General features: G+C 40.0%; 1 protein-coding gene across 2 annotated transcripts in view; it reads left to right on the top strand.

The window, feature by feature from the left end:
* The window catches only part of cntnap5a (contactin associated protein family member 5a), a 246,610-nt gene that overhangs the window by 152,476 nt on the left and 75,492 nt on the right, over positions 1-18,642 (top strand). For both annotated transcript variants that reach the window (XM_087804487.1, XM_087804486.1), the window contains exons 9-13: positions 1,380-1,523; positions 1,596-1,755; positions 7,967-8,073; positions 10,114-10,233; positions 16,708-16,908. In XM_087804487.1, the coding sequence (XP_087660613.1) occupies positions 1,380-1,523; positions 1,596-1,755; positions 7,967-8,073; positions 10,114-10,233; positions 16,708-16,908 (732 nt within the window). The remainder of the gene's footprint in view (positions 1-1,379; positions 1,524-1,595; positions 1,756-7,966; positions 8,074-10,113; positions 10,234-16,707; positions 16,909-18,642) is intronic.

Genomic DNA, 18,642 nt, shown 5'->3' with positions numbered 1-18,642 from the left:
TAAGGAAAGACGATAATTGATGTTAACAGACTTAAAAGTTCAACTGAGAAGAACAAACACAAAGATCATCAATATTTATAAAAAATAAAATACTATATTCCTACATATTTCCTATAAAATAAACTTGGTTTCACCCGCGATATGAATGGAATGTTGGCCCCTTGAGTGATTGACGCCCCTTCTCTACAGCAAGATGGCGCCGTATACACTTTGTGGTTCACTTACTTTTGCCAGTTAATATACACTTATATTTGTGAAGTAAAAACGACTGAAACTCTTCAAGCTTTACAGGCTTGTTTTCCTTTGGAGAAAATCTAACCCTTAAAAAAACAATAGCAACACACATTTCTTGAATAGGCGATACAACTAAAATGATATATACTGTACACACATATATTTTAATTTTCGGTTGCAAATCCCCAACGGACCGATTAACAAATGGAAGTTTAAAGGCTGGTTCATTACAATCAAAACTAGCACAATGGCATAAAATACAACGAGCTACTGTCGAAAACCAAGGGCGTTTGCAATTCCAGTTGAGAAAGAAAAACAAAAGATTGTACTTGTAAACAACTATAAAAAGTAAAAAAAAGAACATGGACAAAGAACTCGCTTGATAGCAAGGACGTACTGGCAACAGACAAAGGGAAAGATGGAGCTAAAATGGAGAAAAAACACTCAACAGTAATCGGGACAAGGAAAAACTATAACATGAAGTAATTCTGAAAAAACTGAACATGATATACAAAATATCTCAAAATATTTGACGATTTATATACCAGGCCCTTGTCCGTTGGTTAGGGACTGCTATAAGGGGAGTTTAACCAGCGAAATATGGTATTTCCTAATCGGCGTTCACTGATAAATGTACAGAAGGTGTTTGTTTTTCAGAGACTTGTTGAGAAAAAAGTGGTGGAAGGACGACAAGTTTGTTTTTTATGATGTGCGGCTCATTTGTACCGGCATCGATTAAATGTCAGTTTAAGATAAACAAGAGCTCCACAGAAGGTCTGCGACAGAAGATGGGATGGGAGGCAGATATTAGGCTCACGGTGACTCGGAGAGAAATCTCGGAGGATGTTTTTCAGCATTGCAGCGTGAACTGTGGAAAGCAGCTTTGTGGATCTGGTGCCAGCGCTGGCAGCTATAACAAAAACCATGAACTGTATCTTTAACTAATCCCAAATAACAGGTGGAAGCAGTAGTAAAGCATCCTGTGGCGGTGTCTGCCTGCTGCCCTGATACCACAGGTGGCGGCCGTGAAAACACTATCAGCCTTTTATATGCCTGCAAACCCCCTGAGCCGGCATTCCGCTTATGAACGAGGCAACGTTTTTTTTGTCAGCGATGGCCCTAATGGTGACATGTTTCCTCCGCAGATTGCAGAGTCAGTGACGGACTGTGGCATTCAGTGAGTCTCGACACCAAGAATTTACTCGTCACTCTGACCGTCGACGGAAACTCGTCCACCACGATGGATCTGAGGGAACCCCTGGAGCAGAGGAGCCACTTTTATTTTGGAGGTTTGCGCGTCTTGTTATAAGTGAATGCGTTTTCTGTGAGCTGAAGATTGATGTGTCGTTTTCCTCTTCCAGGCTGTCCAAGTCCTGACTGTCAGGATCAATCTCCTTCCTTCCAGGGCTGCATGCAGCTCATCTCCATCGGCGGTCAGCCGGTCAATCTCAGCCGTGTGCAGCAAGGGTTGCTGGGAGATTTTAACAAGATCCAGTTTGACACATGCTCGATAAGTGACAGGTAATACATATATATATTTCTCTTATATTTTCAAACTTTTTACTCATTACCCATTTATGTTCGGAAACGTCATGGAAGATATTCAAGTTAGCAGCGCCAACTGGGAGCCCAAACTGAAGATTTATGGATGTTGCAAAGTGTCATTCGCAGAGTCACTGACATCTTGTCGTGTATATAGACAAACACCGTGACGGGTTCATCCAATTAATTTCCGACAAAAACTCAGTGACACCCTCTCTGGCAGAGGACTATGCTAACAAGCTGCTTTCCCCAGTCCTGGGTGCCGTGCTATCCCTCATTACCCTGCACAGCTGTGCTTTTTCGTTACGTGTTTTGGCAGATCTACAAGCTCCATGAATGCTGTGTGTGGCTCCCAACATTTATAGCCATGAGACGGATATGCAAACTGCTGTTCGTGCCTCGTTTCCCTACCCAACCCCCCCTGAGGTGAAACACTTTGGTCAAATTTACTCTCCGGGCCTTTCACTGTTGAGGAAAAACAACAACACTTCCTGTCTTCTGTGTCGGGGGTCTTGAGAAATGTTCTCTGCACACCGTTTCTCTCAATCTCTAAATCAATATATTCATATTCACCTGTTTTGGTTGCAAAGGGGAAAAAGCTTTTCGCTTTGTAATTCTGCTGAAGTTTGTCTGGTCCTATTGTTGTCCTAGCTATAAAATGTGAGCTACAAATGTGTCAAAATATATATATTTTCTTTTTAAGAATCAAAACGATCTAAACATCTACATGTTATATTGCAAACCCATTGTTTTTTGTTTAATGACAGCGTAGGACTAGGAGTTGCGTGAAGGGTTAGACTTTTTGATGCAAGGTTATGTTTATTAGTCAGGGTTGTGGCTAGTTACAGTTATTGTTGGGGTTAAGTTTAGGATTATGGTTAGGGCGACGGTTTGATTAGGGGTGAAGGAATTGATTTGAGGTTATGGTTAGAGTTATGGTTAAGGGTTAGGGTTATGTTTATGGTTAGTGTTGGGTTAGGGATAAAGGGTTATGGGTCGGGGTTTAGATTTAGGGTACAGGGTGATGTTACGGTTAGAGTAACAGTCATTGTTATGGTTAGGTTCATAGTTACTGTTGGGGTTAGGATTATGTTTAGGGCAAATGGTTTGGTTAGGTGTTAAGGTTTGTATGCAGGGTTATGGTTAGGGATTAGCCTTAGATTGTTAAGGGTTAGGGGTATGTTAACGGTTGGTGTTGGGTTTGGGATTAAGGTTCATGGGCCGGGGTTTAGATTTAGGGTACAGGGTGATGTTATGGTTAGAGTTAGAGTCATTGTTAGGGTTAGGTTCATAGCTACTATTGGGGTTATGGTAAGGATTATGGTTAGGGCAAGGGGTTTGGTTAGGGGTTGAGGATCTCAAGCAAGGTTATTGTTAGGAGTTGGTTATTAATTTTCGGGGTTAGGGTTGGGGTTAGGTTTTTGATAAGGGTTAATAATTTAGGGTTTTGTTTATGGTAACGGATAAGGGTTGGGTAAAGTATTAAAATGTATGGTTTAGATTTAGGGTACAGGGTGATGTTTTGAGTTATTGGCAGTTTTTAGGGGTTGGGATTGGGTAATCAGGTCACGGTACGAGCTAGGGGTTGGGTTAGGCCTTAAGGTTTACATTCGGGTTAATGGTCATGGTCATGGCTAGCCAAGGTCTTAACCAATGAAATTGTTTGAATCATAAACAATGCTATACTTTGTAAATCACACCTTCTCCTTCTCACTGTTGCTATCTTGTTTTCAACCAATCTACTGTGAATTCTTGCCTGACAACTCAACAAAGTTTTGCAAAAGTTTCCTCGCCCACTTAACTTTCCCATTAATGCAACAGAATGAGACGGGAGAAGCATGAGGGGACACTGGAGTGCAAGCGTGGGCTCATTTTGGCTTGAAATTAAGAACTCAGTCTGACTCAGATTTCAAATAATCAATGCAGAAATATTAGATAACTCTCAGTCTCAGGCTGTAATGATCTAAACTTCACGCTTAACCCTATTAGGTTAATTCATCTCATACTTGGCGCTTTTAAGTCACCAGCTTATTATATCTAGTAAGACAAATGGAATCTTATGAAGAGGAATTTATAGTCACGGTGAAATTGACTTGTTGTTTGGAGATTTTATTGTGACTAATTATGTACATTAATCCCGAATGAAATAAATACCATTGAAATTTAAGTAAATAGGTAAGTAATGGTTATTTCTAAAGTGTCTTTCTACACAAGGGTCACAAAGCGCTTTAACAATCGAAAACAATACACAGTCAAAACTATGAAATATAAAAGTGATACTAGCAGTAAAAAAAAACAGTCTCAGCAGCAGTAGTTTCAAAGTAGTAGAACTACTTTAAGGAGCAATATTTTAAGGGGTAAAAAGTAATGATGGTTTTAGTTGTAAAATAAGTTGTAGCGGCTGTAGAAAGAGAAAAAGAGGCAGCAGTAGCGATAGTTAAATACAACTAATGAAAGTCCAGTTAATAGAAATAGAATATGGAGATTACAGTAGTACTGCATTAATGGTAGCATGATATTATAACAAGTAATAAGGACTTATAGACAGAGAAGGGTATTGGGTTTTTTTCCGACACTGTTCCAAAACTACTACTTCTGAAACAGTGTTTAAATAGTGCCCAACACAGGGCTTAAAAATGTACACAAAATCATCACAAAAACATATCTCTAAAACTTTGATTGATAAAATACAAAACTAATTATACTTTGACTGATTTTCCACCTGCCAGAATAACTTTGGAGGTGAATTTTGTAGCACACACAACGAATTGCATTATCTCAGTATAATTTTGGTGTTTCTTTTTTTTTTGTGTCGGACAGCATGCACAGGTGAAAAAAAAGAGTGTAACTGAAATGATCCACAAAGTTATGGCACTAAATCTGCATTGCTTTTTGCTGAGGATACTACTGTATATGCCAGATTTGTTGCATTGGTATTGGTACCCATCGCTAACAAATAGCCTGTGTGAGGAAATATCAAAATCGACTGAAAGGACAAAATAATGTCACATTTCAGCCACTATTAAACCAAAAAGTCAAAACCTCAAATTAAAGGTAAAAATCGCACGTCATCCAAGAAATGAAAAACCAGGACCGGTCGCATCTGTTTTAACCGAAACCTCTTTAATGCTGGGGGCGTATAGACGGCTAAACAAACTGTGAACTACCATGTGTTCCGACGCCTTTTTTCAAAGGACCGGCATCAACCTTTTCAACATTGGAGCAACTTTAACCATCGAGTCGGAACAGATGGGCTCCAGCTCCCGACATGCATCAGCGACTCTTGGCAGCTTGTGTTCCACAGGTGCCAGTACACAACATTGTTTTACTTGAACCACTTTTTCGAAAGGGTGGGAGTACCTCTATTGACTTTCAGAGGATAATGGCTGCCACGAGCTCCACTGTTGTGATGCTGACTTACAAGCTGTATACTCATTAGAAAATGAATACAAGTAACAAGCCAACTCCTTCTAGTCTCTGAATAAACATAAACCTTCAAATGAGGCACGATTTGAGATCTGTATGGTGTGTATTTGATAAACAATGTTTTAAGTAACGCAAATTAAGTTTAAAAGCGGAATTGTTAGGCAAACCAATGGGTGGTGATTCAACCTACAATCAGCCAATCATTTAATTGCCTTCTCTGATTCTCACTAAATACCTCCCGGTGGTGTGTGAAGTGACTTCCGAGGGTGTAATTGAACCATATGTCTTGATTTACAATCAACATGCATTTGCATCGGATGTGCCGTCATTCACGCAAAACCGCCCGAAAATAGCACGTCATTAAAAGCAATCGCCCGTAATGGTATCCCTGTTGTGGCTAGCCTAGCACTCTGCCATTAATAGGTAACAGATGAAAGTGTTTGAAATTATAGATGCACACTCCCGAGGTCTGCAATTATGAGAAACTAAAGAAGGCTCCAGGAATTGACTATCAATCAGAGGAGAGTGGTTCGGAAAGGGGGTGCGGAATCACTTACGATGGTAAAAATCCAATAAACGCTTGAAAAAGAAGGCTGAAGTTGATGAAAATGCTTTTTTTTTTTTCCTCTTGTCTTTCCACGAAGGAGGTTCAACATTTTTCAGATTTCAAAGTCTTGGCAAGGGCAGACGAATGGTTGTCAGTCTATATGATGCATGGATTTGTTGTGTGGGTTACTGCTGATACTTTTGACTCCAGACAAACGAGAGGCGATGGTGGAACTTTTTATGGAAAATATGAAATTTGTGATAAAATGATTTACATGTTTTACCTTCTCATGATAGAGTTTCTTTGGTGTTGATGATGAACTAACCGAATCAATTATTCAGTAAGTCACTAGAGCGTTTTATAGATTTGTTGTCCTGAACGTTGACAGCGTGGCCTGGGGGACCACATGCGGCCCTTTTTGACAAGCCCAGCTCACCCACCCCTACCCACCCACACACACACACCCCCACACACACACACACACACATATGGAACTGTTGCATATGTATGAGGGTTGAAGATTTATAGGACAGTGGTGAGACCTGTCAGGTTGGACAAAGAATGTGAGATAAAGTTGAGGTACAGAGGGACTTCTGAGGTAAGCTGACATGTATTGTGGTAGGAAACATTTCATGAGTAGATGACATGGTGAGACAATGACCTTGAATTAGTAAAATTAATATTTAGAAAAAGTATTTTACTGTGAGTGTCTGGTTTAGTCCAGAGGTCTATTAATTGCAATACATTATTTATTCATTTTCTACCGCTTTATCCCTTATGGGGGGTCGCAGGGAGACTGGAGTCCACCCATTTTCATTGGCCGAGAGGCAGGGGACACCCTGGACATGATGCAAGTCTATCTCAGGACACACAAAGACAGACGACCATCGACACACGCTCTTATACCTATGGACGATTTTGCCAATTTCTCAATCAACCTCTGTATGTTTTTGGACTGTGGGAGGAAACCGGAGTAAACCCACTTAACACGGGGAGAACATACAAACTTCACACAGAAAGGTCACTAGTTGGCTTGGCCTGGAAGCGAACCAGCAACCTTCCTGCTGTGAGGTGCCATCGTGCGCCCTTTGCAATACATTGTGATACAAGGATTTATGGAAGTTACATTGATTTTTAGCAGAAAATGGTCAATAGTAATTATTACCATATGTTAGAATATATTATGGTTAAAATGTGTCTGTTTTTTTAAAGGGGGAATTTTCCATACAAGAACAGGATATGGTAGTTTTCAAGACCACTTGGTGATCTCAGGCATTACTCTTCACAGACTATGGTCCTGATCGGTCTAGAAAGTTTCTTAATTGTCTTGGTCTTAAGACCACCCATTCGCGAGCTTGTCCTAAGGGACTGTGGTCTTGGTCTGGTCTTGGTCCCAAAACTACATTTTCATTGTCATTGTCCTGGCTTGGGTTTGCGTTGTTGGTATTGGTCTCGAAACCACATATTCATAGTTTTTGACATAGGGTCTGTATTCTTGGTGTTGTTTTGATCTCAACAGTCGAACGTCTTATCTTGGTCCTGATACAACTTATTAATGATTCTGTCTCTGTCTTGGTTTTTAGACCATTTATCCCTGATCGAGGTCTTGACTTGAGCTTGCATCGATGGCATTGGACCCAAAAACTGCATATCCATTATCTCGGTCGTGACTTCTTCTAAACGGACTATCGTCTGGATTGGTCTAAACCGTTTTTGGGTTTTAATTTGTGTTGGTCTCAAAACCACTTGTTGGAGATCCTGTTCTTGTCCTGGACTTACCAGGCAATGGTATCTCATCTTGGTTACAATATTTTTGATGGTCTTGGTCATGCCATGTTTTCAAGACCAATTATTTGTGTTCTTTGACTTTGTCTCAAAGGTCTGTGGCCTTGCTCTTATCCTCATGCTGTCCACGGTCTTGATCTTCACTTGGTCTCAAGATGGCTCATTTATGATCCCGGTCTCTCCTTTGACCGAGGCGGTCTTGACTACAAGTCCACAGGGCAGATACCGATGGTGAAATTGTGAGGTTTCTGATATCCTTCCTTGTGTTCTCCGCATTAAAAATAAACCAGAAAAAATCTGTGAATCTCCACCATCTGTCTGTATGAGGAACACACTTCGCACCTAAATATCATGTATATTAATCATGTGTTACATACGTGTTGCTCACGTAAACCTAGAACTGGGTTGACGTAACTTTTCTTCTTCCTCCAGGTGCCTCCCGAACCTCTGCGAGCACGGCGGCGGTTGCACCCAATCCTGGACGTCCTTCTACTGCGACTGTTCTGGAACCGGATACTCGGGAGCGACCTGTCACAACTGTAAGCACTTTGTTTCATTTTCACTTCTTCACCTTGTCTCTCACCCTTTTTTTACACCCTCTCAAATGTCTCGGTCTCCCGGGATCTGTCATTCCACCCATCACACACACACACACACACACACACACACACACACACACACACACACACACACACACACACACACACACATACACACCGCCATGTGTTCTGACTCCTCTTGACCTCGCCACAATAATTACTGCTACTCTCGCTTTCCTCGCTCTTTCTTTCTGTCGTCTGTCCTCAAATAACACCATGAGTGACTGACTCCTCGCTGTCTTGTTTGAGATTCCTCTTCTTCGGGTGTTATTTTCTTCTGACATTCTGCATCTTTGATTCCGTTCTCCGTATGGTGACAGCTGTATCCTTTGACCCCGAATGCTGATTTCTTATTCTCCGATACCGGCAAACAAATTTTTTTTTCCTCTACGTGGGAGGGATCATGACACGGAAAAGAACGCCCTGAATGGAAATCAGACGATAAGTGAAGAGCCTTGAGTTGATGAGACACATCTCTCTTACTAAGACGCTCTAATTATGCATACTTACTTTCACATGTTTTTCTCCTCCTGGTTTACACGTTTTTTTATTGAGATTTCGCCGTCGGTCGTTAAAATAAAACTTCCACGACCCCCACGTTTTCGTATTCACGCGGCTGTTAAACGAGACGTTGGTGTCGCTCGCTGGAACGCCGTGAGCGAAAGTTCGGCTCATTTCGGCATGAAATTCAGGAGCCACTTTGACTCCAATTGCAAAAAAAAAAAAAAGAAAAATCAATGGCGTAATTTAAGAACACACTCAGACTGTGATGAGTCTGATTGCAATTACATCTATTCTGATGAAGAAAAAAAGTAATACTAGATTATAATGTGGAACGATATTTGTTGCCATCTTTAAATTATACTTTTAAATACATTTGAAGGTAATTTCTTTGCTCTTAAAATTTGACAAAAATCTACATAATTCGCTGCTGATAAGATAAAATATATCCGTGAATGTAAACCTACATGAAGCTCATTGTTTACAACCATAATGTGATTTGCGTTATTCTTTATATCTTTTATAGCATTTGAAATGTCATAGTAATCATAGTTAGTCAGACTCCATCTTACATCAGTGATCATGACCATGGATAACTTTGTAAGTAAGAACCAGAATTTTAAAGTTGATCCTGAAAGAAACTGGCAGCCAGTGAAGAGTTTTAAGGATCAGAGAAATGTGAGTTCTTCTACTAGAGCAGCTCGGAATTCTAGCTGCAGAGATTTGCATCAACTGCAGGCGAGACACAAGAAGCTAGTGGCTCTGCAGAGTCACAATTAATTTTTATTTATTATACATATCCTTATAATTTAATTTTAAACTAGTCACAAGTGTCGTTGTTTTTTTTCGCTAACAGGAAGTCACATGATTTGTCAAGATTAAAAATTGCTGCCATCTCCACTCTTCCTTTTTTATCTGCTAAATATAATGTTTTAAGAAAATAAATCTCACAGCAACTGTTAAAATGATTGTTTTTTTCTGTTGTCCAATGTGTATTTTTTTTTATCTCGCACCCCGTAACGGTCATAGCACAACCCATTTGAGATAATATATATACATCTATATAAATTAATATTGATTGATTTATTGTCACACAAACTGTCTTGGTTTTGATGATGTCAAATGTTTATTTAATTGGTAATTTACAGACTTTAATATACAAAATGTTACAAGCGGTAAATTTAACCATAGAAAGAAAAAAAGGTAAAAACGTTTTTTGCGTTATTTTTTTTAATCTTTTGATTACATTTAAATAAAAGTAAAAAGTAAAAATCCATAAAAATACTGACCTTCACCTACAATAATTCGTATGAGAAGACATCGTCCCTGGAAAAAAACTTTTTTTATCGTTATTTTTGGTTAGAAAAAGCTGGAAAAAAAAGGGACTTTTTTCTAAAGGTTAAAATGTCTACGAAGGGTTTGTACTTTCACGAAACTTAAAAAGTGTATTTTTCGTCTGACCCTTCCGTCTTCTTCCAGCCATCTACGAGTCGTCGTGCGAGGCCTACAAGATGATCGGCAGCTCCTCGGGTTTCTTCTCCATCGATCCGGACGGGAGCGGCCCCCTGGGGCCCGCGCAGGTGTACTGCAACATGACAGGTGAGACCATAGAAGTCCTACATGTTGTCACCTCTGCTCTTTCTCAACCTTTCCCTCCTTTTAGGAAAAGGTGTGTGTTTTTTTCAGCGACACCATGTGATCCACGTCACCTGTGATGTGACATTTGTCAGCGACATCACCTGATCTCATTGACACGGAGGACAAAAGGCTTTCACTTCCGTTTTTGTCACAGCGGCGACAGCGTTCATCACTTACAGCTGTCACCGTCCCCCAAAAATACTTTGTCCTTTCGCAAGGTTAATATTCCGCTGACACACACAGAGGCGGCGCCGACTCTTCCTGCTGTCGAGTACTTCTGTGTTGTCAACCTTCACTTTCTAGAAAGAAGATAAAATGGAAAGAAGTCGCTCATATATAGAAGAGAAGAAAAAAAAATGGGGTCGCTACTTTTATCTTCCCCGATTTTGAAATATCGTGAAATAAAAGTGTCAGTCACGGCAACTACGGTTTAAGATGATGCTGGTGCAAAACATGGTGGCGGCAACATTGACTCATTCTGCTGAGCCGGAACATTACGACCATGGACAGCTTGGATATGTTGGAGGTCGTTGTTGAAGCAAAGTCATAATTTAACTTTGACAAAAAAAATCATATATATAAAAACTAACAGGCAATGTTAGCGTTACTTGAAATTATTATTATTTTAAAAGTTAGAAAAAAACAGTTTGAGGTTCAACTAATGGCTTGATTTAGGTCTTAAAGTGATCTTGGACCTTTATTGTACTATTATGTTTGTACAAAACTCTCTTTTTATTGAAATATTGACATTAGACGATGATCTTAAGCTCCGCCCACTTAAAACACTTTGTTTTTCTGGAGATGAAATCTTGTTGACCATAACCACACCCACTCTGCGATGATTGGTCAAACATGGAGGTTTGTCACCGCGTGTCCTCAATCCCGGAAGTCTCAACCTCCAAGGGACTTCTTGTATAAACAAAGCGGTGGTTGGAAGAGGAGTGAAGCCATTATTACATCATAATGGACTCTCGTAACCTCTCATTCGCCCAGATTTCAGAGCAACTTTATAAAGTAATAAGTGTCAAACATGGTCATGATGAGGAACTTACTGTATCTTGGAGAAGAAAAAACATTTAAAACTTTGAGGGAGTGAGAAAAAGCTTTTTTTTTTTTTTTTTAACAAAAGCACAAAGAGACAGTTTCAAGTCGACGGAACAGCTGGTAGACTTTTAAAAGCTGAAGTTTTGACAAAACCAAAGTCAGGGTCACCTATTTTAGAAATGAATTGTCTCAGTGATCAACTGTGCAGCTGTGATTCCACCTCCGCACAAGCACACAGGTTGGACAAATATTTAGGATGCCACTCCAACTTAATTTAAATGCTAATGGAGGTCACAGTGTTCACTTATTGCACTGTGTGTCGATGACAAGTGGCTCTTTAGGTTTGTTCAAACATGGAAACAAAAGACTCTTCGTGTAAGTGTGAGCAACAAGTGTTTAAAAATGTAAAACTCAATGGTGGAGATGATAAAACATTATTATGATGTGAGGAATTGAATATTTCAGTTTGACATGTTTCCCACTTTAAAAATAAGGCAAAGAGTGAAACGGAAAGAAGAAAATGATTAAGATAAATTTCCAGAAACTTGGAAAAAAAGAAAGAAAAATGAAAGCAGGTGGGTTTGTTTAAACGTCGCCCCCATTTCTTTGCCTAATACATCTGTTAAATATCAATAACCTTGGGCTTTTATTTCGGCGCAGGTAAAGTTAACAAAAGGTCCATTAGAAGGAATGCCCAGGGCTAGATTCAAAACATGCTGATGCTGGAAAATTCCCTGTCTAGTCTGAATTCGCCTCCAGCTACTCCAGGAAAAAGAGGAACGGAGGAGAAAGAAATCAAACCTGCCGTTGCTATGGTGTTGCTATCGGCCTGAAAATCCACATTTCAATCAATATTTTCTGTGACTTGCTTCATAAAAGTTTGGACTTTACATTGGGGTTCTTGGCTACCGTGTCCTTGAGCGACACTAGCAGTTATTGCTAGTTCAATGTAGCTTGTTAGCTTTGAAGTTGTAAAAATGGGAAGAGCACATTGTCATTTTTAAGTGGATGAACAATGTGAATGTAAAATTTAGGGTCTGTTTATCATATTTCCCCCTTAAAATTCCTCGCATGAACGAGGATGTATTAGCATAGCGTTACTAGATGTGGAGGGACCTTGTGAATTGTTAGCAGCGTATGCTAATACCCTCCTTCATATCATCATCCATCATGTTTTGAATCCAGACCGGAGACATGAAAGTCATTTACAAGTTGAGACTTCAGAGGCTTTAATCTGCATTTTCCGTCTGGTGAGAGTAAAAAATCTGCACCGTCCGGCGGGAAGTTCTCCCGCTAGCCTTAACCAGCAGTTATAGCTCATGAGCTACTGAATTAAAAGGGAATTCTCTCTACGGTCCGGTCCGTCTGGTCATCAGGATTCTTGCCTCAGCAGCAAGAAATTGATAAATAAAACATAACGGCATGAATACTACGAGTAGCTTCAGGCTAGTCTAATGTAATTTTCTCCGCCATAGTATCCACTCTGGTTGTCAACGAAAAATGAGACACAAGGTGAAGATGGTGATGGCGATATTACAAACTATATAAACTAAAATGAATCGTATACATGACTAAACATAGTTTTTTTTTCTTTCAGTTTTAAAACACCACAAGTATACTTTCCCTGCGTCAAATCTACATAGGTGAATATGGTGGGATTATTAACCTATGAGCACCTGTAGGGGTGTTAGAAAATATAAATCCAGCAATTACATGGCAATATATTTTTCATGATACTGAATCGATATTCACTGTATTGATTTTTACAATGTTTTTTTCAAGCGGTTATAGAGCAACAAAGTGTGTTAAAAATATAATAATTCAATTTTTTATTTACAATTAACATGTAAATATTCACAGCGTCTGTTCATTTTTGTGGTGCAATTAAACCTCCTGCAACTAGATGACAGCAGTCATCGCTTCCTCCACAACTAAAGGAAGAAGGAAATCCCTTAAGATCCTGGGGTTGACTGAGGACGAGAGGATACAGTGACTCAAGCAGCTTTTAAAGCAGATGTTTGGAAGTATTTTGGTTTGAAAACAAATGAAAGCAGTTACGACTTTGTCATGAGTCATGTGGTCTGTAAATACTACAACACCAGAGTCAAGTACTGGACAATACTACACATATATCCTTGTTACTACACTATCACAACACCAGAGTCAAGTACTCGACAATACTACACATATATCCTTTTTACTACACTATCACAACACCAGAGTCAAGTACTGAACAATACTACACATATATACTTGTTACTACACTATCACAACACCAGAGTCAAGTACTCGACAATACTACACATATATCCTTTTTACTACACTATCACAACACCAGAGTCAAGTACTGGACAATACTACACATATATCCTTTTTACTACACTATCACAACACCAGAGTCAAGTACTGGACAATACTACACATATATCCTTTTTACTACACTATCACAACACCAGAGTCAAGTACTGGACAATACTACACATATATCCTTTTTACTACACTATCACAACACTATCAAGATATATATCTTATCCTTGACGATGTATCGTGTGTGTGTGTGTGTGTGTGTGTGTGTGTGTGTGTGTGTGTGTGTGTGTGTGTGTGTGTGTGTGTGTGTGTGTGTGTGTGTGTGTGTGTGTGTGTGTGTGTGTGTGTGTGTGTCTCCAGATTCTTGCTAATACACACTCCTAAGTGGCAACAATGTGTTCAATAGTGTTGGACAAATAAAATCAACAGAAAAAAATTCAGAAATCAATGATATAAACGAGAAAAAAATAGTTAAATTGTTGGAGTTGGCCTTGAAGACTCCATATTTGTGGTTTTGGTGTCGGGTTCTCTCAGTTATGCCAAGTCTCAAGTATTTTAACTGAAAAGGAAAAAACAATTAAAGTTACAGTAATGGAGAAGATTTCTTGCTAGGGTTTGCAAATATGTGTTTTCTTTCTTTCAAAATAGTGTGTTTAAGGTAAAAAGCAACTAAAACCCAAAACCGCTGCACAACCGCCCAACAACCTCGACCTTGACCTCATAGTCTCCAAACTCCAGATGCAACTTTTTTCTCTCATCCCAAACATTTTTCTTCCATTAACTCCACATGTATCGCTCTCTCACCAGAACAGCCTCAGGTTGACGTTTAACAAAAACGAAAATCCTCTTGAAGGTGAAACTCTTTTGAGCATTATTAACAAAACCTTTTTAACTTTGGGACAAGTTTTCTTTTCTTCTCTGATCAGGTCCCTGATCCTTGTCAGTGGAATATTAAAACGATCAGAGTATGCGTCAGTCTTTATCACCTGGGACTTTTCATTATAAAACGTTTAATCTCTTAGAATCGTCTTTCAAAGTAATTTCAGTTTTTCATTTTTGTACTAATTGAGGGTTGACTCAGACTCAGTCCCACCTCTGTCATTTCTCAAATTGTCCTATTGATTCTATCCATCATTTCATTAGTCTGTTGCTGCAGGGTTTTACAAAGTCATGATGGCACTGATGCATGAAGATTGTAATTTTCCCCTCGATATTTGAGGTTGTGAAGACTCTGGTCACCTGGGGAAGAATTCAACAACAGTTAAATTGTTCTTATTCAGAAATTCATTTAAAAGACAACTTTGATTATTAGATTTTTGTCTTATGCATTTTGATGTCGTTGTTTTCCAGATTTTCTATTTGGTCTTTTTTTCCTGTTTATTTTTGGTCCTTGTTTTTGTTATTTTTGTTGCATCGTTAACCCTTGTGTTATCTCTGGGTCAAGGTGAACCACCTCCACCACTGCATACAGTATGTAATTCTAGAAACCAGGAAAGTCGTTAAACTTAACCCAGAGACAAAACAAGGGATACCACAAACACATTGGTTTTTGGGCCTTTGGATCACCTTAACCCTCAGATTACAAAAGAGCTAAGTACATTTAGAGTTTCTTTAGGTAAAGGTATCCGGACAGACCACTCCGCATTGATCTGGAAAGCTCATTAACCTTGGTCTTGTCTGGGTCTCGGGTTCTCTTGGTCTTGCCTGGTCATGGGACTTAATAGTGGTCTTTAGGATAATGGACCATGAGTATTTTCCCGCTCCTTTAGCGATCAGTCAGGATACATTGGGAAATATGCTGACTGACCACTCCGCATAGATCTGGAAAGCTCATTGGCCTTGGTCTTGTCTGGTCTTGGAGGGGTAGCAATGGTCTTTAGGATAATGGACCATGAGTATTTTTTGCTCCTTTAGCGAAACTCATTGCTGAAACATTGAGAAGTATCCGGACAGACCACTCCGCTTAGATATGGAAAGCTCATTGGCCTCGGTCTTGCATGGTCTTGGAGGGTAGCAATGGTCTTTAGGATAATGAACGATGAGTATTTTCCAGCTTTTTTTAGCGACACACATGGCACAAACATTGGGAAGTATCCGGACAGACCACTCTGCATAGATCTGGAAAGTTCATTAACCTTGGTCTTGTCCAGGTCTCAGGTTCTCTTGGTCTTGCCTGGTCTTGGTGCTTAACAGTGGTCTTTAGGATAATGGACCGTAAGTATTTTTCCCATTCCTTTAGCGAAACTCATGGCACAAACATTGGGAAGTATCCTGACAGACCACTCCGCTTAGATATGGAATGTTCATTAACCTTGGTCTTGTCCAGGTCTCAGGTTCTCTTGGTCTTGCCTGGTCTTGGTGCGTAATAGTGGTCTTAAGGACAATAGACCGTAAGTATTTTCCCGCTCCTTTAGCGACACACTTGGAACATTTGGAAGTATCCGGACAGACCACTACGTTTAGATATGGAAAGCTCATTGGCCTCGGTCTTGCACGGTCTTGGAGGGTAGCAATGGTCTTTAGGATAATGGGCTGTGAGTATTTTTCCCTTCCTTTAGTGAAACTCGTGGCACAAACATTGGGAAGTATCTGGACAGACCACTCCGCATAGATCTGTAAAGTTCATTGGCCTTGTCCGGGTCTCAGGTTTTCTTGTTTCTTGCCTGGTCTTGGGGTGTAATAGTGGTCTTTAGGATAATGGACCGTGTGTATTTTTTCCATTCCTTTAGCGAAAACTCATTGCACAAACATTGGGAAGTATCCTGACGGACCACTCCGCATAGATCTTTAAAGCTCATTGGCCTCGGTCTTGCACGGTCTTGGAGGGTAGCAATGGTCTTTAGGATAATGGACCATGAGTATTTTCCCGCTCCTTTAGTGACACACATGGCACAAATCCTTAGGACACATCTGGACCGACCACTCCGCATAGATCTGTGAAAGGTCTTGCAAGGTCTAGTATGTGTTAGTCTTTGTCTCCAAAGTCTAGGTTGTGTCATGGTCTCAGCTGATCTGATCTTGACTGCAAGTGTATCTACCAATAGATTTTAAACCTTCACATGTTTTTCGTTTTTCTTTTTTTAGATGAAAAAGTTTGGACCATTTTGACTCACAACGTCACGGATCCGGTCCGACTCCAGAGCTCCTCCCTGCACAGACCTCACGTCATGACCTTCAACTACAGCGCGTCCACGGAGCAACTGCAGGCCATCGTGTCCCGGTCGGAGCACTGCCAACAGGAAGTGGTGTACGAGTGCAAGAGGTCCAGACTCTTCAACACAAAAGGTGAGGTTTTCACCATTCATGAGATTCCAAGAGTGCTAAAGAGGCAGCGAGACGTCACGGAGAACGGCGTCTCCTGCTTTAAAGTTGAACCACGTGTTGCCTGTCGGTGCAGCCTCGGTTCGTCTCTGATGGAGAAGAAAGAATAAAAGGCATTAAATATTCATGAAACCCTTGATTCCTCTGTTTTATGTGCGAAGCGAACAAATAAACAAGGTAATTATGACAAGAGACATCAGAGGGAGACAAGAGTAGGTGATTATGGAGTTGCATCTCGCTAACTGGCTCCGTTACGCGATGGTTAACTTTGATGCTCGGAACATTTGGCGCTTTTCCAAACGTGTCTCCTTTCGTCGGGCGAGACATTGTGCAAACAATTCCCTCCTTTTCTGCAAACACTTTTATGGCTCGACAAGGCGGCGTGAGTGCAAAGTGAGAGACGGGAAGCAGACGGAAGACGCTCACCGGGCGTATTGAAGTGCAATATCTACTTGTCAGTGGATTCTTGTTCGCCGTCCTAAACATAGAAGGTGTCGTATTCCTCCTCGAACGTTGAGTTACGACCTAAGGCCAGAGGGTTTGCTGTCGACACCCAGGATGCTGAGAAGGCTGAAAAAAAAAAAACTCCTGCCTCTTGATTCTGCAGCCAAGCTTAATTCAAAGAAGGATTAGCAACCCCGAGGTTGTTGGATGTTAACCCCGCTCAGTTCCTGCGGCCAAGCTGTTCCAAAAACAATTGCTCCTTGGAATACACAACATCTTTTTATGGCACTTTATTATCTCAGTTCTCCATGACAAGCCTTTAGCCACGACAAAGTCCGAACTTGTAAACAGACGGCCTTGGAAAAGGCTTTGACTGACTTCAGGAGAGGCTTTCGAGGATGGAAGCCAAAGACATGGATACATGGAGAATATTTAAGACATCACACACAACACTTATTTATCGTTTTAATTTGAGTATTTTTAAATCAGGAATCCTGTTTTCCTCTCTCCTTTTGCACCACAGATTGGTTTATTGTCGACATGGTTTTAACTGACCGTCTTTTAGATAAAAACAAGAAAAAAGGTGCATGACCAGCAAAAATACCAGACGTTTAAGTCACAGCAACCATTATTTTAGTAATCCGTCCCTTTTTAGTGTTTGTAGACAAAAATGTTTGTTCATTTTAATGTACATCCAAATACCTTCATACTGCTCGTCTGTAACGTTCCTCTTGTACTGTTAGATGAATTGTTACGAAAAAAATTAAATAATTCTATATTTTTAGTTAGTTTTTAGCGTTGTAATTTACACTTGTAATGTGTTTCAATGAGGGGAAACTTGGAGCTGCTCCTGAGGCTAAAAACAACCTTAAAATATAGAGTTATTTAAGTGTTTTCGTAACAATTTCTCATGTCAAAACTTCAATACATGAGGGACGTTACAGACGTATGGAGGTATTTCGCTGTTTTTAAGTGTTTTTTTGGATGAACATGAAGACAACTGAGCTCCAGTCGCTACATTAAAATGAACAAACATTTTTGTCTAGAACTTTAAAAAGAACAGATCAAAATAATCCAACATGAGTCGACATGAGGGTTGCATTAAAAACACCATAACGTTGAATCAGTTGGTTCCCTGGACTGGTATCTCTACAAAAAGATATATAAAATTCATCTTTTACATACTTATTTTTAGGCAAAATGTTACCAAAACAAGCATCTTGTTGAAGTCACAGTTTACTAAGTTAGAGCTAT

Source organism: Callionymus lyra, chromosome 12, assembly GCF_982586985.1.
Source record: "Callionymus lyra chromosome 12, fCalLyr1.hap1.1, whole genome shotgun sequence".
Lineage (NCBI taxonomy): Eukaryota > Metazoa > Chordata > Actinopteri > Syngnathiformes > Callionymidae > Callionymus > Callionymus lyra.
Note: the sequence above shows the minus strand (reverse complement) of the source record. Positions and strands in the feature narration are given on the sequence as shown.